Consider the following 21,823-nt stretch of genomic DNA (forward strand, 5'->3'; position numbering starts at 1 on the left):
TCTGTGTCCAGGGAGCCTCTCACATGGGCCAGTTTGGTTTAGAGGTTAGGATGGAGGGTGTGGGGTCCCTGGAAGAGGGGCTGAGAGACCCACAGTCTGGGAGGGACGAGCCTGCTCACCTCCCTGGCTGGTCACAGCAAGTACGTACCGTTGCCCCCACTGCCTTCAAGATGCCAGTCGGACTCTGCGATGCCATGTCCAGAGCCTGTGGGGAAAGGCAAGGTCCAGGCGGTGGGCTATGTCCAGCCCCAGGGCCCCAAGGGGGAGGTGGAGAGAAACCGCAGTGGTTACCTTGTTGGCAGCGTGGGCCAGAGAAGCCGGGGGGACAGAGGCAGCGGGTGCCCTGGCAGGTGCCCCCGTGCAGACAGGGCTCGTGGAGCTGGCAGGGGTTCTCCTCGTGTTCACAGAGGTCTCCTGTGGGCCAGGGCAGAGGTGAGTGGGCACGGGCTGGAGCAGCCGCTGACCGCTCGGTGCCCCTCCCTCCCAGGGCCTGGGCCAGCTCACTCGCCTTTGAAGCCATCCCGGCATAGGCACTGGAACTCGTACTCGCCCGCTGGCATGCATGTGGCGCCATTCTGGCAAGGCTGGCGCTCACACGGGGAGCTGTCGTAGCACTGCCCGATGCCCCGGCTGCCCAGGAAGCTGTAGGTAAGGTCCAGCCGCTTTCCATTCACTGACACCTGTGGGCATAGGGACACCAAAAGATGCGAAGGATGCAGGAGGCAGAGGCACAGGTATACCAACAGAGAGAAGACTGCATCAGAGGGTAGCTGGGAACCCAAGTCGGAGCTTGGGCAGTAACATGGGATTCTAGGGGTGGCGGTGGGGGGACGAAGCTGAGTGTCTACTGTGTGCCAGGAACACCCACCAGTGCGGTCCATCCTCAGTACAACCCTTCGAAGCAGGTGAAATTATCCCCACTTTACAGAGGAGGACAACTGAGGCTCAGAGGTGAAGCGTCTGGTCCCAAGTGCCCCAGGCTGGCTGCAGGTGGAAGGAAATCACCCCGCCTGCCTGCCTGTTATCTGGAGGCTTCTCCTTACCTCGCCTATGCAGCCGTGGAAGTGAGCGCTCATGTTGGTGGCCGGGGGCAGCTGCACGGATGGCTCCACGCCACCGAGGTAGAGCAGGGTATGCAGGTTGAGGCCCTGGCTCTTGCCGGGCGAGGAGCGCAGCACGGGGCGCCCGCCGTTCACCCGCAAGCTGCCATCCTTGTTGAAACGCTCTGCGGACACGTGGTGCCAGCGGCCCAGGGCCAGTGGCTCAGAGCTCCGCAGAATGGCCAGCCCTGGGGAGGATGCCCGGCAGGGTTGGCACAGGGATGGTCACTGCCCTGTCCCACCCCCTCCTGGAACTTGAGCAGATAGGGAACTTCCTTCCTGTCTAGGGTGTCCCAGAGGAACCTGAGAGATCCAGGGACTTGCTTCCAGTCACACAGAGAGAAGCAACGAAGAACGGGGACTCCAGTTGGTCTGACTTCAGAATTCACTCCTTCGCGCCTCCTTGGGGCACAGGGCTTGGTGCCTATGCCCATCTGCATTTGGCGGCAGTGCTCACCTGATCCCAACTCGTAACGGAACTCCAGATGGCCGCCAACCATCGCCAGGGACACAAAGTCCTCCACAGGCCCACTCTGGCCTCCGCTGAACACCAGGATCCCGTCGGGCGCTAGCGGCTTAAATTCGACATCCAGGCGTAGCTCGTGGTGTGTGTTGGTGAGAGCAGGCAGCGCCAGGTAGGAGCCCGTACCCGACATGGAGGGGGTGGTCACGGTCACACCTGTAGCAGCCACAGCTCAGCCAGGGCAGGGAGGTTCTGGTGCCCTGGAGGGCTCCAGCTCCCAGCCTTCCTCTAGGATCACTGTCCACCCCTCTAGTCCCAGAGGCTTGGGACCAGCTGGGCCATGGCTTCGGCAGCAGCCTAGGAGCACCCTGTCCCCTGGCACTGCAGACCAGGCTGGATTTCCAATAAGATGGGGTACCCCTTTGGGACCCTCACATAAGGGATCTGGGCTGCGCAGAAGCTTGGCCAGGTGACTTTGAGGCCCTCTGGCTCCAGAATAATTTTATCATTCACAGGGCCCGTCCTGGCCTTGGCGTGCCCTGTCCAGCTCCCCCATCCTTACTGGATCCCTGACGGGCTCAGGGCCCACTCTGCTCACCTTCCTCACACCTCCTCCCTGAACGGCCCAGGTGGCAGCGGCAGGTGTAGCCTCGGCCATCAGGCCGATTCACACAAGTGGCGTCGGGCCCACAGGCCTCTGGGGGACACATGGGAAAGTGAGGAGAACATTGAGATGGACTGGAGAGGGTGAGGTCCCGATGTCACAGCCCTACCTATTGCCCCCGGGGGCCTTGGCCATTGAGGGCCAGGCCAGCCTGTGAAGGATGTATCAGGAGCCGGGAGGCAGGGCTCTGGGAGGACAAGGGCTGCTCAGAAGACAGGGGAGAAGGAGAGGATTCAGGCAAGGGTGGGGCTGCAAGAAGCCAGGCAGGGGGCAGCATGCGGAGAAGTGAACGCGTGACTCTGTGGTTCTTAAAAGAATGCACCCAGGAGTTCCCATCGTGGCACAGTGGTTAACGAATCTGACTAGAAACCATGAGGTTGCGGGTTCGGTCCCTGTCCTTGCTCAGTGGGTTAAGGATCCGGCGTTGCCGTGAGCTGTGGTGTAGGTTGCAGATGCAGCTCAGATCCCGAGTTGCTGTGGCTCTGGTGTAGGCTGGCGACTACAGCTCCGATTGGACCCCTAGCCTGGGAACCTCCATATGCTGTGGGAGTGGCCCAAGAAATGGCAAAAAGACAAAAAGACAAAAAGACAAAAAAAAAAGAATGCACCCGGATAACTGTTGGGGCGATGAATACCTGGGGGCAGGGAGCGGGTGAGTACCTTGGTAACAGGGCGGGAGGTGGTAGGTACAGGGGAGCAGTGACTGGAGCTGGGGGAGAGCCCTGGAAGTGATGGGGGGTGAGTGCTTGAGGAGCAGAGATGGGAGGCAGAGTGGGGGTGAGGGTGGCAGTGATGAAGTCAGCATCCTGGAAGACTGCTACTTACTTGGGAAAGACAGAGTGGTTGGGGTAGAGGTGGATAAGAAGGCACAGCGATGGGCAGAGGGAAGTACCTGGGGTGACAGGGCTCGGGCGGGTGGGGTACCCACCTGGGTGGCAGTGCAGGGCCTGTGAGTGCTCACAGCGGCTCCCGGTGAAGCCAGCTGGGCACACACACACATAGCTGCTGCTCTCCGAGTCCTGGCAGTGGCCCCCGTTCTGCAAAGCAGCCCCTGAAAGTCAGGCTGGGAACACTCTGGCCCTCCCCCCCACCCCCCCACCCCCCCGACGCCACTCCCCCCCAGGGTCTGTCATGACTGAGGGCAGTGGCCGGGCAGCCAGGAGGAGGGTGTGGCAGGGGGGTACCTGGCAGGGTCGGTCCCGACAGGTGGGGCAGTGGGAGATGCCATGTGCTGTAAGGTTGAGGTCATGGAAGACGATCTCCTCACCCTGGATACGCAGCTCCCGGACACAGCCTGGGGGGCAGGCAACCAGGATGAGTCAAGGCAGGGGTGTGGGGGGTATTGGGAGCAGCCCCAGCCCATGCCCTGCAGTCCCCCCACCCCAGGTGCCCAGGGCTGAATGTGGGGAGGGGGCTCACCTACGAAGCCGCTGCTCAGCCCCGCCTTGGGGATGGCACCATAGTCGGGGTAGCCGCCCAGGTAGAGCTCCTCATTCAGGTCCAGGCCCTGGAACTTGCCCTGGGGAGGAAGGGGGATGTCAGGAACGGCCGGACAGAGGCTGGGCAGAGGTGGGGATGGGCTGGAAATAGGGGAAACAGGGCTGGGTCTCACCTGGGAGGTCCCATTGACCGGGGTCAGGCTGCCCACAATCAGGGAGCCCTGGGTGAGGCTGCGCAGCAGAGTCACGGTGTGGAACTGGCCCAGTGCCAGGGGTGTGGGGTGGCGGATGGTGGCCATGCCTGAGCCTGCATCAAACCTACACCATGGGGTGGGAGTGGGGGCCAGGGCAGGAGAGGACAGATTTGAAGGAAGGGCTGGGCAGGGGGCCCGGGCTGGGCAAAGGTGTGGTCACCACTCCCTGCAGTCCTGCTCCAGTTCCGTCCTTGCCTTGTCCTCTCGTGCCACCACCACCCCCACTTACCCCGTCCCCACCCTCCCCAGGTCTTCTCTCCCCACACCCTTTCCCCGGGAGCTTGTCCAGAGCAGTCCCGGATCTCCCTTCCCTGCAGCCTGGCACCCCTCACTGCTCCCCTGAGCACCCTTCCCTCCGGGAGCACCCTATTTCTTTCCTTCTTTATGTATGGCTGGTCTTCCCCAACTAGAATATGCATTCCCACGAGGACTTGACCTGTTTTTTTATCTCTGTGCCGGTGCCTGGCACATAGTAGGTGTTCAGCAAATAGCTGTTGCATGCATGCATGCATGCATGCTTGAGTGAATTCTGGCCTGCATAGCCTGGAAGGATGCACTCAATATCATAGCCGGTTTCTGCTGCAGTTTTGTGCAAGTCTGAGGCTGCTTCCCTGACACCTGGCCGGTGATCTGTGCCGATCCCAGCAGAATGGGTGGTCGCCGAGGGAAAGGACCACATCTCCTGCTTCTCCAGAACCTCCTTTGTACAACTCAGCCCAGGGTGGCGTGTGCCTGACTAAAATCCTGCAATCTAGTCCCCCAGCCTCGTTTTCCCACATAAACAGGGTGGGAGAGGGTCTCACCGGAACTCAGGTCTTCCGCCCACAAGGCCAAAGGAGATGAAGTCGGGCTGCCTGTTGGCCAGGTTGGTGGGGCTCCCTGGGATCCGCTTCTGCCCATTGTACAGCAGCATCCCTGGGCAGGCACGGCTGCATTAGGGGCTCCTGCCCGGCTCCGGGCTCCCTGTCTGCCCGGCCCCAGAACAAGCGACCCTTACTAAGTCCTGCCCCTCCCTCTGGCACACCCCACATGGCCAGGGCCGTCTCCCTCTTGGGATGGTGCTCTAAATAGAAGGGCCTTGCTGAGAGCCCCTAGAAAGAAACTGAATTGGCTTTTCTTACACTGTAGGGAACACATGAATGAGGAGAGGGAGGCAGAGACTCACCCGAGTAGAGAAGGAGGCCTGGACAGTGAAAGTCAGAGACCCGTAAGAGGCGGGAGGAGACAGATGAGAGAGAGAGAGGAGGAAAGGGTGAGAGATGGAGGAAAAGGGGGAGGAGGGAGCAGAGGCGGGAACAGGGAGATGGGACAGGAGGCCTGGGGGTTGCTGCACCAGTGGCAGAGGGGGAGGCTCAGGCGGAGCTGTCACAGGTGGGGATGGAGAAGAGAGGAGGCATGATGGAACCACAGGGGTGGCCTGGAACCACAGGGGCTCTGGGACAGGAAGGGCTGAGGACTGGGGGCTGCCAGGGCTCATACTGAAATGGCAGTTACTTTGGGGACCCCCCAGCCCCGGGCCCCCCAGTCAGCTCCTCTCCTGCTCACCATCAGCTGAGTCGGGCCGGAAGGTGATCTTGATCTCGAACTTCCTGTAGGCATCCTTGATGGTGGGCAGTGGCAGGAAGGAGTGGGGGGTCTGTGTGAAGTAGGGTACCACCCGCTCTGCGGGCAGAAAGCACAGTTCAAGAGGATGCCCACCAGGCTGCGGGCAGGCCGCTGCCGATCCTGGGGAGCGTGGTCTCACCTGGCACCTGCAAATGGGCGAAGGCTTTGACCTTGCCCTGGCGGTTGGTGGCGGTGCAGACGTACGTGCCTGCGTCCTGGGGCCGGACCGAGGGCAGCAGCAGCATATTGTTCTCCAGGCGGCTGTCAGGTGGCAGGTTCCCATCCAACTGCAAACACCCATGCTTTGAACCCTGGCCTTGGCCCGTGCCTCCACGGGCCTGTCTCCCATCTCCACCTGGGGCCACCCTCAAACGGAGCGCGTGCTCTGTGCCAAGCCAGGTTCTAGGGGCACCGAGATGGTGAAGACCTGGCCCCTGCCCCTCTGGCACACCCGCTGGTCCTCTGCTCAGCATTTACCTTGCTCCAGCTGATGTCAGGAGTGGGGTAGCCAGAGGCCATGCAGGGGAAGACGGCTGCAGAACCAGCGGGCACACGGACCTCCGGGGGTGTGGAGATCTGCGGCAAGGCTGAGAGCGGAGAAGGAGACACAGGCCATCAGGCTGACGGCACTGCCATTTGTGAGTCCAGCCTCTGCCCTGACCTACTGAATCTTCACATCATCCCTGGAAGGGAGGCACTATGTCCCCATTTCACAGATAAGGACGCTTGTGGTTTAGAGGGAAAAAGTGTTCACTTCCGGTTGTGCAGGTGGAACCGGGCAGAGGCAGGGCTCAGGGACAGGTCCAGTTGACTCCACAGCTTGAGACTCTTCAACACACCTAGGTGGAAAGTTGTGTAGCCCCCTGGGGACCTGAAAAGGGGCTACCACAGCAGTGTGGGTAAGTGGGGGGCAAGTCATAGGGCTTGGGGCGAAGAGGAATAGCCTTTTTTTTGGTCTTTTTGCCATTTCTTGGGCCGCTGCCGTGGCATATGAATGTTCCCAGGCTAGGGGTCGAATCAGAGCTGTAGCCGCCAGCCTAAGCCACAGCCACAGCAACATGGGATCCGAGCTGTGTCTTTGATCTACACCATAGCTTGTGGCAATGCCAGATCCTTAACCCACTGAGCAAGGCCAAGGATCGAACCCGCAACCTTACGGTTCCTAGTCGGATTCGTTAACCACTGAACCACGACGGGAACTCCAAAAGGAATAGCCTTTGAAGGACACACTGACGGTGTCTTCCTGGCATCATCCATCGCTCATGTTTTACTGTTTTGTGTCTGTTTTGTGTTTGCGTTGCCTCTGCCATCAGACTGGGCTGGAGGTCTCCCTCATCAGCGCAGGCGCTCTGGATCCCATTTTCTCTCGATGCTTCAGGGCACAGCTTTTCCCTGCAAGTCCCAGCTGCCCCAGAGGAATGCTCCCTTCTATCCCCTGCTGCTCCTGCTCTTATGAAACCTGCCCCTTAGGAGTTTCTCTGTGGCTCAGTGGGTTAAGGACCCAGTGTTGCGAGTGTTGTGGCTTGGGTTGCTGCTGTGGTGTGGGTTCGATCCCTGGCCTGGGAATGTCCACATGCCACAGGTACAGCCAAAAAATAAAAATTAAAAAAAAAAGTAAAAGAAACATGTCCCCGAGAGTTCCCACTGCTGCACAATGGGATTGGCAGCATCTCTGCAGCTGGTTCGATCCCTGGCCCGGCTCAGTGGGGTGAGGATCCTGTGTTGCTGCAGCTGTGGCATAGTTGCAACTGCGGCTCAGATCTGATCCCTGGCCTGGGAACTCCATATGCCACAGGGCAGCCAAAAAAGAAAAAAAAAGAAATATGCCCCTTAAATACACAAAACTGAGAATTCTCAAGAGAGCAGGAAGGAACAGTACAGGAGGGAAGGCAGGTGATGGCGACGTGAGCAGCCCCTGCCCTGCTCCCTGTCCCCAAGAGGTCCCCACCAGGCTTCACCTTGCACCAGCAGCAGCACGTGGGACTGGGTGGTGCCAGCGGCGTTGGTGGCAGTGCAGCGGTACTGGCCAGCATCGGCCAGCTCCACGTGGGCGATCCTGACGATGCCTCCGGTCTGCACGATGCCAGGCCGCAGGGGCCCTCCAACTTTGCTCCATGTCACCTGAGGCTTGGGGTCACCCAGGGCCAGGCACTCAAACTCCACAGAGTGGCCAACCACCACGGTCTGCACGGAGGTCCGGATGTTGATGAGCACGGAGGGCAGGGCTGCGGGAGGATGGAGGCAGAGCAGAATGAGGCCCGCCCACTGCAGGCCTGGGCTTGGAAAGGCCGCAGACTGGCCCGGAAAAGGGAGCTGTGGAGCCCAGGCATTCATCATTGCACTGGCTTTTGCAGGCCTTCTCGCATCAGCACACTCACTTGTGTGCTCCTTTTTTATTTGTGTACTCACGTGTGTATCCACCGTCACGTTCATTGGTTCGTCTGAGTGCCCGCCCACTCTGCCCATCTCCCTTCTTCCTCCCTCCCTTGCAACATCGGTCAAGCCCCCTTCCGATAAGCTAGATGCAACAAGGTACACTTGAATAATTTTCTTGATTTGCGCACATTTAAGGGGCTTCTTGGAGAACATGGTCCCTGTGTCTTTCAACTCTGCCCTCTGCTCTTAGCAGAAGCCTGAAGCCACCCTCTTACCTTGGACAACCAGCTGAGCACTGGCCTGTGCCTGTCCCCATGGGCCATAGGCCTGGCAAACATATGTCCCTTGGCAGCTCTGGTCCAAATTCTGGATTCTGGAAAGAAAAAATTAATAAATACAATTGGTGAAAATACTTGGCGATTGCATGGGAGCTAAAAGCCATCAGAAATCTGCACGTGTTGTAAACTTCTTTTTTTTGTTTGTTTTTTTGCCTTTTCTAGGGCCGCACCCACGACATATGGAGGTTCCCAGGCTAGGGGTCTAATTGAAGCTATAGCCGCCGGCCTATGCCACAGCCACAGCAGTGCCAGCCACAGCAACACCAGGTCTGAGCCTCGTCTGCAACCTACACCACAGCTCACGGCAATGCCGGATCCTTAACACATTGAGCAAGGCCAGGGTTCGAAACCGCAACCTCATGGTTGGATCCATTAACCACTGAGCCATGATGCAAACTCTGTGGTATAAACTTCTAGTCTCCCCCAAACCATGGGAGGTCGGTAGGTAGGCAGGGTGAGCATCTGCACACGGCTTTTAGACCCAGACCTTCTGGTTAAGCACTCAAGGTCACACAGCTATCAAGCAGCAGAGCTGAGATGTGGCTCACAAGTATATATCTGGCCTCGAGCCTGTTCCCTTCCCTTAAATGACAATATGAATATGTGCTACTGATTACTGAAGGTCTCCCGGATACTAAGTGCTGTGTTTAGTGCTTTAGGTAATCTCGTTTTTGTCTCATTTAACCCACTGTACAGCTAGGAACACTGAGGCTCAGGGAGGCGAAGGCCATTGCTTCATGCTAAGCCCCGCAGGTATTCTAACAGCCCCGCCGTGAGCCTTGAGCCGGGGTGCCCAGGTGTAGTCCTGCCCCACCCGCTTACCGGAGCACTCCATCGTGCACACTGTGGCCAGGAGGCAGCTGGCCCCCTTCCTTGACCCAACGGAGCTGAGTGCCCTGGTCGCTGGGCACGATGCAGTGGAACTCGACGCTGGCCCCTATGCTCTTCGTCTCCAGCTGAGGGGTGACCTGAACGGCAGGTGTGGCTCCTGCTGGGTGGGGGGTGGCAGGGAGAGAGCCGGAGGGGCCTGTGGGAACAGGTGTAAGGTTCTGTGTGTATGTGTGTGCCTGGGATGTTCCTGATGCCCCCCCCCACCCCCGCCAGGACCCAGCAAACCCCCCTCCTAACATCCAAGGGACGTTCTTCTCCTGTTTGCCTCTATGACCAGGGAAAAAAGACCTTTCAGGGGCGGATTCATTCATTTGCTCACTCATGCAGTCATTCAATCAACACAAATAAGAGTCTGTGGAGTGCTGGGCTGGGCTTCCACAAGCTCCTGGCCTTTGGGAGGGGAGGGCAGTTCAAGGTGAGAGCGGGAGGGGTCAGTCTTGGAAAGATTCAGACATTTTTGGCTGTGCCCACAGCATGCAAATTTCTGGGCCAGGGATCCAACCCAAGCCACTGCAGTGACCCGAGCCACAGCACTGACAACCTGATCTTTAACCACTAGGGGACTAGGGAACTGCAGATTCAGACATTTAAAAAATTTTTATTTATTTTTATTTTTTTGGCTTTTTATTAGGTCCATTCCTATGGCACATGGAGGTTCCCAGGCTAGGGGTCGAATCAGAGCTATAGCTGTCAACCTAGGCCACAGCCACAGCGATGACAGATCCGAGCTGTGTCTGATCTACACCACACCTCATGGCAACACTGGATCCTTAACTCACTGAGCAAGGCCAGGGATTGAACCTGCATGGATACTGGTCAGATTCATTACCACTGAGCCACAATGGGAACTCCGGTTTTAGACATTTTAAGGAAAGACAGCAAAGCCTATTCCGGCTCTGGCCTAAGAGAGGAGGATCCCAGGGGAAGGCACCTACATGTCATGGGGCAGGGGATGGATGGGCAGGTGGGTCAAAGGCATATTATCACCATTTACCAAGTACCTGCTATTTGCCATGGGCTCTACATATGTGTGTCTAAGTCAGCCTACGTGCTGGCATTGTTCTCTCTGAGGCTTGGGGTTCACTGACCCACAGAACTATCAAGTGGCTGAGCCTGCACTTGGGCTCACTGCAGCCTAAGCTCTTTTTTTTTTTCTCTTTTTAGGGTTGTGCCCGCAGCATGTGGAGGTTCCCAGGCTAGGGGTCCAACTGGAGCTACAGCTGCTGGCCTATGCCACAGTCGCAGCAACGCCAGATCTGAGCCGCATCTGCTACCTACACCATAGCTCTCGGCAACACCAGATTCTTAACCCACAGCGGAACGAACCGGCAACCTCATGGCTCCTAGTCGGATTCGTTTCCACTGTGCTAAAATGGGAACTCCATGCAGCCTGAGCTCTTGAGGAGACCATGGAGTTGCTGGATTCTTTGCAGATCCACAGAAGCCCTGGGCTTCAGGGGGTGGGTGCTGCCCTAACTCGTTCATTGTCCTCACTCTTCAGGTTTTACGCAGCCTACTCTGGGTCCCATGGTGGAAAGACCCAGGGCCACTAAGATGTCTGGGTCCAGGCTCTGCCCTAAAGTGTCCTCAGGCTGGGGGATGAGGCAGGCAGGGGTACTGATGTAAACATAGCCCCCGGCAGGGTGAGGTCAATGCCAAAGGAGGGATGCAGCAGTGAGAGTTAGAGCTGCTGGGAACACAGTGACAGGGGTCTTCCTGGAGGAGGCAGGCCTGCCTGGGGCCTTGGAGAACAGGGGAAAGGAAGACAGTCCAGCCAGGGGAATGGAGAGAGGTCTTCCTGTCCCAAGTGAGGGTCTCCGGGCACCCGTTGTGGGGTAATTGAAGGGTTCAGACGGCCTGGAGGAAAGCTGACCCCCATGTGCCAGCCTGAGCTGTAACTGCTCACCTTGGACGAGCACCTGGGCGAAGGCCTCAGCCGAGCCCACCTTGTTGGTGACACGGCAGCGGTAGCGGCCCGAGTCCTCAGGAGCCGCAGGCTCAAAGAGCAGCATCTCCTTCCTTGCGGTCACCCTACTGGGGAGGCTGCCACCCACTCGGCTCCACTGGAAGGTGAGCGGGGGCGTCCCGTGAGCCAGGCACTGGAGGTGCACCGTCTCCCCTGCCCGCACTGAGGCGTGCTCTGGGACCGTGGTGGCATATGGTGGGCCTGGGATGGGGGGGAACACAGAAGTTAGGGCAGCGAAGAGCAGAGGTCAGGATGGGAGCAGGTGTTGGGACGTGCCAAAGGAACAGAGAAGCTGAGTGGTGAGCCAGAGAACCAGGGATGAGGGAAGCCAAGGTCCCAGGAAGGGAGGTGGGTTTCAGGTTGGGGCAGGCTCTGGGGCCCTGCATGGGGCCCTACAGGTGGGGTGCCTCGGGTTCTGTTCAGGGCATAGCCTGGTTGGGGGGCTTAGACCTCCATGCAGTGCAGAGATGGTGGCTCAAGGAGGGTGGACGAGTGCCTTACTCTCTACATGCAGGGCGATGGTGGCCTCAGCATGCCCAGCAGGGCTAGTGGCGTTGCAGATGTACTGGCCCGAGTCCTGCTGGGCTACCCGCGGGATGATTAGCGTGTCACCTTCCAGCTGATGCTGCCAGGGCAGTGGGGAGCGCAGCTTGGACCAGTGGATGGTGGGCGTGGGGCTGCCTGTGGAGTGGAGTGGCACAGGTTGGCGGGCTGCCCCAGGACTAGCTGGGGGTGGGGACAGTCAGGAAGGGACCTGGGTGAGCATGCTCCTTCGTGGGGGTCACAAAGTGGGTACCTCGGCCATCACTGGGAGATGACCAGCAGCAAAGCCCCCTCCCTGGCTTTGACATCTTCAATTCTCTTGTGTCTAAATTCAGGCCCCAGGGCACCATTAGCCTGCCCGCCCCGTGTGCCAGCCCCCGTCCACACCTGTGGCTGAGCAGCGCAGGGTGGCTGTGTGTCCAGCTTCCACAGTCAGCTCAGCTTCTTCTACTTGGACTTGGGGGGCCCCCGGGGCCACGATGCCCGTGTCTACGATCACTTCCACACGCTTCTGTGTTGTGCCCAGTGCATTCTGAGCTAGGCATACATAGATGCCTGCATCTGATGGCTTAGCTGAAGATATCTGGAGGAAAGCAAGGATGTTGGCTATGGAGGCAGGGGGTGGGGGGACCTTGGCATCAGCCCCCAGCTCTGGCTTGGTTTTACCTTTCCTCTATTCATCCCTTTAAAAACTTTTTTGGTTATATTTCTAGTTGTACAACCATCATTGTCCCTTTGTTTTTAGCTTTCCTTTTTTTGTTGTTCTTTTTTGGGGTTTTTTTTTTGGCTGCACATGCAGCATGTGGAAGTTCCCAGGCCATGGATCAAACCTGCATCACAGCAGTGACCTGAGCCACTGCAGTGTCAACACTGGATCCTTAACCCACTGAGCCACCAGAGAAATTCCTTTGGCTTTTTTCTTTTTTTTGTCTTTTTGCCATTTCTTGGGCCGCTCCCATGGCATATGGAGGTTCCCAGGCTAGGGGTCTGATTGGAGCTGTTGCTGCCGGCCTCCGCCACAGCCACAGCAACGCAGGATCCAAGCTGCGTCTGCAACCTACACCACAGTTCACAGCAACGCTGGATCCTTAACCCACTGAGCAAGGCCAGGGATCGAACTTGCAACCTCATGGTTCCTAGTCGGGTTCGTTAACCACTGAGCCACGACGGGAATCCCTTGGCTTTTCTTTTTTTTTTTTTGTCTTTTGTCTTTTTTTTTTTTTTGTTGTTGTTGTTGCTATTTCTTGGGCCGCTCCCGCGGCATATGGAGGTTCCCAGGCTAGGGGTTGAAGCGGAGCTGTAGCCACCGGCCTACACCAGAGCCACAGCAACGCGGGATCCGAGCCGTGTCTGCAACCCACACTACAGCTCACGGCAACACTGGATCGTTAACCCACTGAGCAAGGGCAGGGACCGAACCCGCAACCTCATGGTTCCTAGTCGGATTTGTTAACCACTGTGCCATGACGGGAACTCATGGCTTTTCTTTTTGACTGGCTGCTTGAAGGTTCACACTCAAGATGTCCCTTTAGTCCATTCATCCACTTGTCCATCAACCCATCCCCCATCCATCCATCCATCCATCTATCCACCCATCTTACCCATCCATCCATTCACCCACCAACCTACCCACCCAACCACCTTCTTTCTCCGTATCCCTTCTTCCTGTCTTCCACCTTCCTTCTTTCTTCCTGACCATTCTCCAATCCACCCCTAATACAACTACACCTGTCCTCCCTTTCTCTCTCCATCCATTCAGTGCCCAGCTGCCTATCCACCACCCATTCCTCCAAGCATCTACTCAAGGATGGGCCCTGACTGGCCTCAGACCCAGATGAGACGCCCTGGCCTCTGGCCAGGGGGAGCCACTCCTCACCTGCAGCAGCGTATGGCTGTCCAGATGCCCATGCGGCCGCTGCTCCAAGTTGGTCGGGGCGCCAATCCGGGTCCAGCGAGCAGAAGAGCGGGGCTCCCCAGCACTGACACACTCCAGGGTGATGGCCTTTCCTTCTTTCACCCGCACAGGGCCCTCGGGGAGCACCGACACCGTAGGGGGCCCTGCCCAGAGGAATGACACCACTGACACAAACACAGGGCTCTGCTGGCACTTGTGTGCTGTTGCCAACCCCTTGTCAGTAACTGCTAGTGGGCACTGGTCTCCCCACTGCTCCGACATAAAGACCAAGGCTCAGGGCAGGAGAATGCCCAGCATGACACAGTGGCAGAGGCGGGATTAAAGCCTGGAGGTTCGGACTCAGAATCAGGGATGGAACAGGAAGCCGGAGCCCATGGGGTTGAAAGCCCTCACCGTGCACATTGAGGGTCACGACGCTCTGGGCCACACCATAGGCATTAGAGGCCACGCAGCGGTAGGCACCATGGTTGCTGGGCCGGGTGCCCACAATGGTGATGATGGAGCCGTTGGGGCTGATGTGGACGTTGTCTGTGGGGTTGACATTGGGGAGGGTACAGTCAGAGAGCATGTCCTCATGCCTTGGTGCTGCTAGTAGGCACACTGGTGCCCTGTGCCCCCGAACCCTCCAGTCTGGGTGTGCCCAGCTCATGGGTCACAGATGGCCGATGAATGAGTCCTGGGAGACTCCTGGGTCCAGACCCCTCACCATCCAGAGAGGGAGGGCCTTCCCCAGGGCCACACGGTGAGCTTGGTGCCATTGTCGCCTCTGCCCAGCCACCTGCGGTGGTCACGGAACTTTCATACCTGCCTCCAGCCCACCCAGCCACCCGGCTCACCCTCTAGCTCCTGGTTCCGAGTCTTCCACTCAAGGCTGATGGGGGCTGCCCCGTCATGGATGAGGCACTTGAAGCTGGCATCCTGGCCCTGCTGCACGGTGCTGCTGGGCGGGTCGATAGAGATGACAGGGCTCCTAAGGCCTGGGGGAGGGGGGCAGAGGGCTGGGCTCGGCAGGGCTGGGTGGGCTCATCCCCCTGCCTTGGCTCCAGGGTCTCCCCACCTCCCCCCCACTGGTGGCCTCACTCACGGTAGGACCCTGCACTGGGTGGGACAGTGACCGTGAAAGAGGCCTCCAGCTCAGGGCCTGAGATGCCAACCACACGGCACACGTATTCTCCAGAGTCGGCCTGCGAGACTTGGTGGAGCCGCAGCCGGGAGCCATGGGTCTGTTGGAGCGAGGAGGGGGTAGTAGTCATTGCATCAAAGCACTCACGACAGGCAAGTCCCCAAGCCCGGCTGTGCCAGTGCCCAGTTCTCCCTTGGGTCTCAGGAGCTCAGGGCTCCAGCTGGTGGGGACGAGAAAACTTCATGCATAGAATCCTACGTGTCCAACCCACCCCCTTGACGGAGGAGGAAATTGGCTCAGGAAATGATTCAGCAGCAGGGCCGGAAGAAAAACCCAGGTCTCTCGACTCCCAGGCTGGTGAAATCCTCCCCATAAAGTATTTTATCCTCGGGGTCCCCAAGCAGGCCTGGGTTTATATGAAGAAGGTTTGGGATGCAGAAGGCAACTGCAGGTTCAACCTCACCTGCCCTGAAATCCTCCCCATCTCTGGCTCCTATACCTGATGCCGGGCAGGGAGGCTGCCGCCACGCTTGTGCCACGTGACTTGGGCGTGGGCCTGCCCAGGTACCACGCAGTTCAGGTCCAGGGTCTGCCCTTCGGTCACGTGGGAGGAGGAGGCCTCAATGTAGATGGGCTGGGCCAGTCCTGGGGCTGTGGGCACAATGGTGGGTGAGAAAGGTGAGGCTCTGGGGGGCAGGCCCAGACCCAAGGAGGGGCAGTGATGCCAGCTGGTCCTCCTGGAGGTGCAGTGGCTTAAGAGCAACTAACTTGGCTGAGGGCCATTGACCTAAGAAGGGTCTCTGTCCCCGGAGGGCCAAGACGCCATGGTGAGCCTTGGTCCCCACATTAGGGGAGGGATTGCAGGACCTTCATGGAGCTGAGCACTAGAGCCCTGCTGGAGAGCAGGAGAAGCAAGGTCGGGAAGGGGCCCCCACACCTGTGCCCAGCACTGCCCACTGCTACTGTCACTCACCAGGAATGGGGCTTGGGCTGGAAGCCTCGATCGTGACCAGCACAGAAGCCTCCAGGGTGCCCGAGCTGCCAGTCACTCGGCATGAGTACTCGCCGGAGTCGGCAGGGGACACCTGGTTCAGCCTCAGCAGGGGGCCGTGGACCTGGCCAGGGTGGGGCGGGGTGGGGAGAGGGTGAGCTGGGGGCCTGTGGCCAAGGCTGCCGCAGCCCGCTCACACCTGTACCCCACCTGTACCACGGCGGAGGCTGCCTCCCACCAGAGGCGTCCTCCTTGGACAGGAGACATCCTGGCATGTGTTTACTATTGTTTTTCCTGGGAGGAGAATGTCCAGGGTCTTGAGTAAGAGGTGTTTTTTTTTTTTTTTTCTAATTCACACTCAGGGGCTGGGCAGCCACTGATGGCCCTGCCATGCCCAGCCTGGTTTTGATTACCTGACTCCCAGTGATCTCCTGCTATAACTTTCCCGAAGCCCTGGATGTGGGGTATTTTTCCTCCTGGGGAGGGAATGGATGGGGAGGGGGCACCCACATCCTGCTATCTCTGGCCTCCATACCTGGTGTCGGGTGGGAAGACTGCCCCCGCGCCTGTGCCACGTGACCTGGGCGTGGGCCTGGCCAGGCACCACACATTTCAGATCCAGGGTCTGCCCTTCGGCCACGTGGGAGGAGGAGGTCTCAATGCGGATGGGTGGGGTTCCACCTGCAGCTAGGACACAGGAAGAAGTCAGTGAGCTGGGACTCCCTGTGTCCTAGCCCCTGCCCCCAGGGTGCCCAGATGTTCAGACCAGAGGCCATGGGGAGCTGGCCCTGATTCCTCCCTTCCCTCAAGGTCTGGAGCAGCTGGGTTAGCCTGGGGTATAGAGGAACCTCATACTCCCAGTCCTGCCCCAGACAACGGCCTCTCCATCTCCTCCTGTGTTCCCAGCACTGCTGGTAGCCAGGGCTCAGGACCAGGCACCTCTACACAGATCACTAATGTTTCCCAAACTTGAGTAGCTCTGGCTAAGAACCTAGACTTGGGCCAGAACATGCAGCTCAGTGGGTTTCAGGATCTGGCTTTGCCATGAGCTGCGGTGTAGGCTGCAGATGCGGCTCGGATCTCGCATTGCTGTGGCTGTGGCGTAGGCTAGCAGCTGCAGCTCCAATTCGACCCCTAGCCTGGGAACCTCCATATGCCACGGGAGTGGCCCTAGAAAAGGCAAAAAGACCAAAAAAAAAAAAAAAAAGAGGGCACCACCTAAAAACATCCGCTCAGGCCCCAGAGGTGCAGTTCCAGCCTGCAGGGAACTCTTACTGCTGCAAGAGCGCTACCTGCCCCACTTTACAGATGAGGAAAGCGAAACATGGAGAGCATCCCTCGTGGACAGAGGAGCTGGACTCAATGCACACACGTCAAACTCCGGAGTCCATGCTCTCGGGCCTGAGAGATGAAGAGCTGGCTTCCGACCTCGGCCTGCTGGTCCCTTCCTTTCCTCCCTCCTCCAGCCGCCCGGCCCCACCATAGGGATCCTCACCAGGGACGAGAATAGTGCCAGAGCCAGAGGCCTCGATGGTGACCAGGACTGAGGCCTCCAGGGGACCAGAGCTGCTCACCACGCGGCACACGTACTCGCCCGAGTCAGCCGGGGACAGCTGGTACAGCCGCAGCCGCGAGCCGTGGGCCTGAGCAGGGGCAGGACGGGAGACAGAGAAGCGGGATGAGATGGCCCTTGGGATCCTCGAAGGCCTGGGGCCAGGGTTCCACCTCTGACCCGGGCCCCTCCCTGGCGCCCCCACATCCAGCAACCCTCCCACTACGTCCTGTCCCCGATTCCCATACCTGGTGGTGAGCGGGGAGGCTGCCTCCACGCTTGTGCCATGTGACCTGGGCATGGGCCTGTCCAGGGACCACGCAGTTCAGATCCAGGGTCTGCCCTTCGGCCACGTGGGAGGATGACGACTCAATTCTGATGGGCATGGCCCCGCCAGGAACTGCGGGCACAGAAACAGCAAGCTGGGGTCAGGTTCAGGAACAACTGGGTTGGTGGGAGCCTCAACTATAGAAACCCCTTTCCCCCAAGGTAATGATAATAGCTAACACTGGAGCTCCCGCTGTGGTGCAGTGGAAACAAATCTGACTAGGAACCCTATGAGCTTGCAGGTTCGATCCCTGGCCTTGCTCAGTGGATTAAAGATCCGGCGTTGCCATGAACTGTGGTGTAGGTCACAAACGCGGCTTGGATCTGATGTTGCTGTGGCTCTGGCGTAGGCTGGCAGCTGTAGCTTTGATTAGACCCCTAGCCTGGGAACCTCCATGTGCTGTGGGTGTGGCCCTAAAAAGCAAAAAAAAAAAAAAAAGCTAACACTTAGTAAGCACTTACAGTATGCCTGGCACTGTTCTAAGCACTTTACGTGCATTAACTCATTTAATCCTCACAAAATTTGCAGACTTTCTGCGATAATGGAAATGTTCTATGACCTGCACTCTTGAATGCAGTGGCCACCATCTATATGTGGCTACTGAGCACTTTTTTGGGAAACATGAGGATGTTAATTTAAACATTTAACTAAATTTTTTTTTTGTCTTTTTGCTATTTCTTTGGGCTGCTCCCGCGGCATATGGAGGTTCCCAGGCTAGGGGTTGAAGCGGAGCTATAGCCACTGGCCTACGCCAGAGCCACAGCAACGCAGGATCCAAGTCGCGTCTGCAACCTACACCACAGCTCACGTCAACGCCGGATGGTTAACCCACTGAGCAAGGGCAGGGACTGAACCCGCAACCTCATGGTTCTTAGTCGGATTCGTTAACCACTGCGCCACGACGGGAACTCCCCATTTAACTAATTTTAATGACCACCCGTGGCTAGTGGTCATTGTACCTGACACCTCTGCGGGGTTGACATAATCAATATCCCCATTTCACTGGAGAGGATCCTGGAGCTGAGCGAGGAGAGTAACTCTCAAGCCCTTTGTGGTGTAGGCAGGACTCGAAACCTGGCATCTTTTTGCTGGCCCTGGGCGAGGGCGCCCATGCTCGTGTGAGGGCTCGGACGGCAGAGGCCTTCCTCCCCGGGCAGCCCTGCTCCCTGCATCTGCCAGTCCCTTCCTGGACCTTCATTAGACTCACCAGCGGGACTGCGGGTGCTGGGGGAGACTGAGACCACGATGGAGGCCTCCTGGGCCTCGATGTTGTTGTTAGCCCGGCACACGTACTCGCCCGAGTCCGCCACGGACATCTGGTGCAGCCGCAGGTGGGAGCCGTGGGCCTGGGGGACGTGGAGAGGGAAGGAGGGAGTCGAGGGGCCCAGGGGTCACTGGCTGGCTCAGGCCTCCTCCGTCAGACTGGCTGAGGCTACCTGCTGTCTACCCAGGGCGGGAGGGAGGACTACCCTGAGATTGCCAGCTAATGCTTCAGGTTCTTTGCCCAGAGGCTGTCCCTGCACTGCCCGCCCCCCTGCCAGGCTCCACCCCGTACCTGGTGTCGGGTGGGAAGGCTGCCCCCACGCTTGTACCACGTGATGGTGGCCTGGGGTTGCCCAGCGACCACGCAGGTCAGATCCAAGGTCTGCCCCTCGACCACTGTGGGGGATGAGGACTCGATCCTGATTGGTGGGGAGACACTGGGCACTGGGGACAGAGAGGAACAGACCGCCCAGCCGGAAGTCAGACAACAGTGATGGTGCCAGGGACCTCACTGCCTCCCCTGCCCCCACTGGTCTAGAGCCCCCCCTCCCCCACCCTGTGAGTTCTCACCGTGGGAGGAGCCGCCGCCCTGGATGGTGACGATGAGCGAGGTCTCCTGGGAGCCAGCACCGTTACTGACGTGACACACGTACTCACCTGAGTCCGCGGGTGTCACCTGGGGGATCCGTAGCCGGGAGCCCACGATCTGAGGGGGAGCAGGTGTCAGTAGGTGAGGGCAGCACCTCCACGTCTCAGGTACTGATGCTGCCGCCTCTGGACTCCAGGGGCCTTCCTGCCTTGCCTGGGGCCCCCAGCCCTGGCCGCTCTCAGGACTCCCCCCAGTGGCCTTCCTGAGGCTCTGCGCTGGGTAGACCATGCCTCTAGCTTTAGTACTGTTCTCACCCATCACCCCTGCAGAAAGCCCACTGAGGCCCTCCCTGGTGACTCCATAGCACCCTGCTGTGGCTCCTATCACACTGCTGTCACATGGCATGTCTGCCTCGCCCTTTAGCCTGTGAGCTCCCTGAGGACAGACCAGGGCTCATTCCATTTGAATCCTTAGTGGCAGGAGCAGGACTTGACCTAGAGCAGGTTCTCTAGGAAATGCAGAGAGTGAATGAATAAAAGAATGTTTGGTTAAAATACAGGATCTGGGAGTTCCCTAGTGGCACAGCAGGTTAAGGATCTGGTGTTGTTACCGCTGTGGTTCGGGTCACAGCTGTTCGGGTCACAGCTGTTCGGGTCATTCCTGGCCTGAGAACTTCCACATGCCATGAGGAGGTCAGAAAACCCCCAGGATCCGACTGAGGTCTCTGGGTCCTCAGCACTGGTCTATCCAGGGCCCATCTAGCAAGAGCACTCGATGTTTGTTGAATGACTGAATGAGCACACAGGGGTTGCTGAGAGCCCCTCCTGATTCCCATCAGGATCAGTGACCCGAGCTTTTGCTCTTCCTGCCTGCTGGTTCCATACCTGGTGCCGGCTGGGTAGGCTGCCTCCACGCTTATACCAGGTGATGGTGTGGGGCGCTTGACTGGCCACCAGGCAGTTGAGGTCCAGGGTATGTCCATTGGCCAGGGAGTCTGAGGAAGACTCAATGCGGACAGGATACACCACACTCTGGGCTGGGAGGATGAGATGGGAGACAGGGTGTGGGAGCCCCTGAGGGTGCAGCAACCCTCCCAGCCTGCTTGTTATGACACCTGGGGCACTCACGGCGGGAGGGGCCGAGGCGCTGCTGGATGGTGACAAGGACCGAGGCTTCCTGGGTGCCTGAGCTGCTGACCACACGGCACACGTACTCCCCGGAGTCAGCTGGAGTCACCTGGGGCAGCCGCAGCCTTGAGCCATGCACCTAAGAGGGGCAGGAAGGAGGAAAGTTCAGAGCCGGGCACAGGGGCTCACAGCCAGACTCTAGCTCCCTTCCCCGGTCCCCCTCCCAGCCTGACCCAACCAGATGGAGCTGGAGGAAAGCTCTCCCAGGGTCATTCATGCCCTTCGATTCCCTTGCCTGAGGATGGGCCAGGGTCCGGTGGGAAGAAGCGGGGGACCAGCATTTGTCGATGTCCCACGGGGTAGGTGAGGGGGGCAGTGTGAGCCAGCCCACTTGACAGCTGAGGACACTGAGGCCAGTCAAAGGACTGGCCAGGCAAGTGGCAGAGCAGTGTCTGAACTCAAAGCTCCTTACTCTGTGTTCTCGAGTGTCCTTCAGGCCCCCCTTAGCTCCCTGCCTCCTACCTGGTGCCGGGCGGGGAGGCTGCCCCCACGCTTATGCCATGTGACCTGGGCTTGGGCTTGCCCAGAAACCAGGCAGTTCAGATCCAGGGTCTGCCCTTCAGCCACATGTGAGGAGGACGACTCGATCCGGACTGGAGGGGTGACTCCCAGTGCTGGGGACAGAGGGCAGAAGGTCAGTCCCCAGCTGGGAGGAGTGGGGGAGGGGAAGGTGTGAGTGAAGTCAGGGATTACTGGTCTCAGGGGCCCTGCGATCGCTGGAGTGGGGAGCCTCCCTCCAGCACCACTTACCAGGCACAGAGTCTGCAGGCTCAATGGTGACCAGGACAGAGGCCTCCAGGGGCACCGAGCCACCCACTATGCGGCACACATACTCGCCCGAGTCAGCCGGGGACACCTGGTAGAGTCTCAGCAGTGAGCCGTGGGTCTGTCCAGGATGAAGTGAGGTCAGAGGGGGCCTCTCAGGACCCTGGCACCATAACCTGCACCCCTGCCTCCCTCTGAGCCTGGAACTGGCTTTTAGCTGCTCCCCACTGCTTAGGGATGGAGAAGCAGGAGTAGGGGGTGGCCAAGAGGAGCCACGGGGAACGGGGCAAATACCTCAGACACACCTCTTTTTTATTTTTTATTTTTTTGCAGCATATGGAAGTTCCCAGGCTAGGGGTCGAATTGAAGCTACAGCTGCTGGCCCACGCCACAGCCACAGCAACACCAGATATAAGCCATGTCTGTGACCTACATCGAAGCTTGCAGCAATGCCAGATCCTTAACCCACTG

At 58.8% G+C, this 21,823-nt stretch overlaps 1 protein-coding gene across 12 annotated transcripts in view; it reads right to left on the minus strand.

Annotated features, from left to right (window-relative positions):
• Positions 1-21,823, minus strand: part of HSPG2 (heparan sulfate proteoglycan 2) — a 107,718-nt gene that overhangs the window by 6,025 nt on the left and 79,870 nt on the right. For 5 of the 12 annotated variants that reach the window (XM_047792344.1, XM_047792343.1, XM_047792341.1 and 2 more), the window contains 37 exons: positions 21,338-21,473; positions 21,050-21,201; positions 20,528-20,666; positions 20,285-20,436; positions 19,382-19,517; positions 19,104-19,255; positions 18,756-18,894; positions 17,469-17,620; positions 17,164-17,311; positions 16,204-16,355; positions 15,651-15,792; positions 15,177-15,328; positions 14,639-14,777; positions 14,391-14,531; positions 13,948-14,082; positions 13,516-13,697; positions 12,027-12,222; positions 11,598-11,777; positions 11,037-11,297; positions 9,062-9,266; positions 8,177-8,274; positions 7,484-7,750; positions 6,003-6,112; positions 5,665-5,812; positions 5,466-5,582; positions 5,086-5,103; positions 4,724-4,835; positions 3,840-3,984; positions 3,647-3,746; positions 3,412-3,521; positions 3,156-3,264; positions 2,162-2,260; positions 1,558-1,779; positions 1,044-1,288; positions 509-680; positions 292-414; positions 149-205 (listed from right to left, as the gene is read on the minus strand). In XM_047792344.1, coding sequence (XP_047648300.1) covers positions 149-205; positions 292-414; positions 509-680; positions 1,044-1,288; positions 1,558-1,779; positions 2,162-2,260; positions 3,156-3,264; positions 3,412-3,521; positions 3,647-3,746; positions 3,840-3,984; positions 4,724-4,835; positions 5,086-5,103; positions 5,466-5,582; positions 5,665-5,812; positions 6,003-6,112; positions 7,484-7,750; positions 8,177-8,274; positions 9,062-9,266; positions 11,037-11,297; positions 11,598-11,777; positions 12,027-12,222; positions 13,516-13,697; positions 13,948-14,082; positions 14,391-14,531; positions 14,639-14,777; positions 15,177-15,328; positions 15,651-15,792; positions 16,204-16,355; positions 17,164-17,311; positions 17,469-17,620; positions 18,756-18,894; positions 19,104-19,255; positions 19,382-19,517; positions 20,285-20,436; positions 20,528-20,666; positions 21,050-21,201; positions 21,338-21,473 — 5,443 coding nt within the window. The remainder of the gene's footprint in view (positions 1-148; positions 206-291; positions 415-508; positions 681-1,043; positions 1,289-1,557; positions 1,780-2,161; positions 2,261-3,155; positions 3,265-3,411; positions 3,522-3,646; positions 3,747-3,839; positions 3,985-4,723; positions 4,836-5,085; positions 5,104-5,465; positions 5,583-5,664; positions 5,813-6,002; positions 6,113-7,483; positions 7,751-8,176; positions 8,275-9,061; positions 9,267-11,036; positions 11,298-11,597; positions 11,778-12,026; positions 12,223-13,515; positions 13,698-13,947; positions 14,083-14,390; positions 14,532-14,638; positions 14,778-15,176; positions 15,329-15,650; positions 15,793-16,203; positions 16,356-17,163; positions 17,312-17,468; positions 17,621-18,755; positions 18,895-19,103; positions 19,256-19,381; positions 19,518-20,284; positions 20,437-20,527; positions 20,667-21,049; positions 21,202-21,337; positions 21,474-21,823) is intronic. The other 7 variants (XM_047792349.1, XM_047792348.1, XM_047792340.1 and 4 more) reach the window with 5 other exon arrangements.

The sequence above is a fragment of the Phacochoerus africanus genome, chromosome 8, assembly GCF_016906955.1.
Source record: "Phacochoerus africanus isolate WHEZ1 chromosome 8, ROS_Pafr_v1, whole genome shotgun sequence".
Taxonomy (NCBI): domain Eukaryota; kingdom Metazoa; phylum Chordata; class Mammalia; order Artiodactyla; family Suidae; genus Phacochoerus; species Phacochoerus africanus.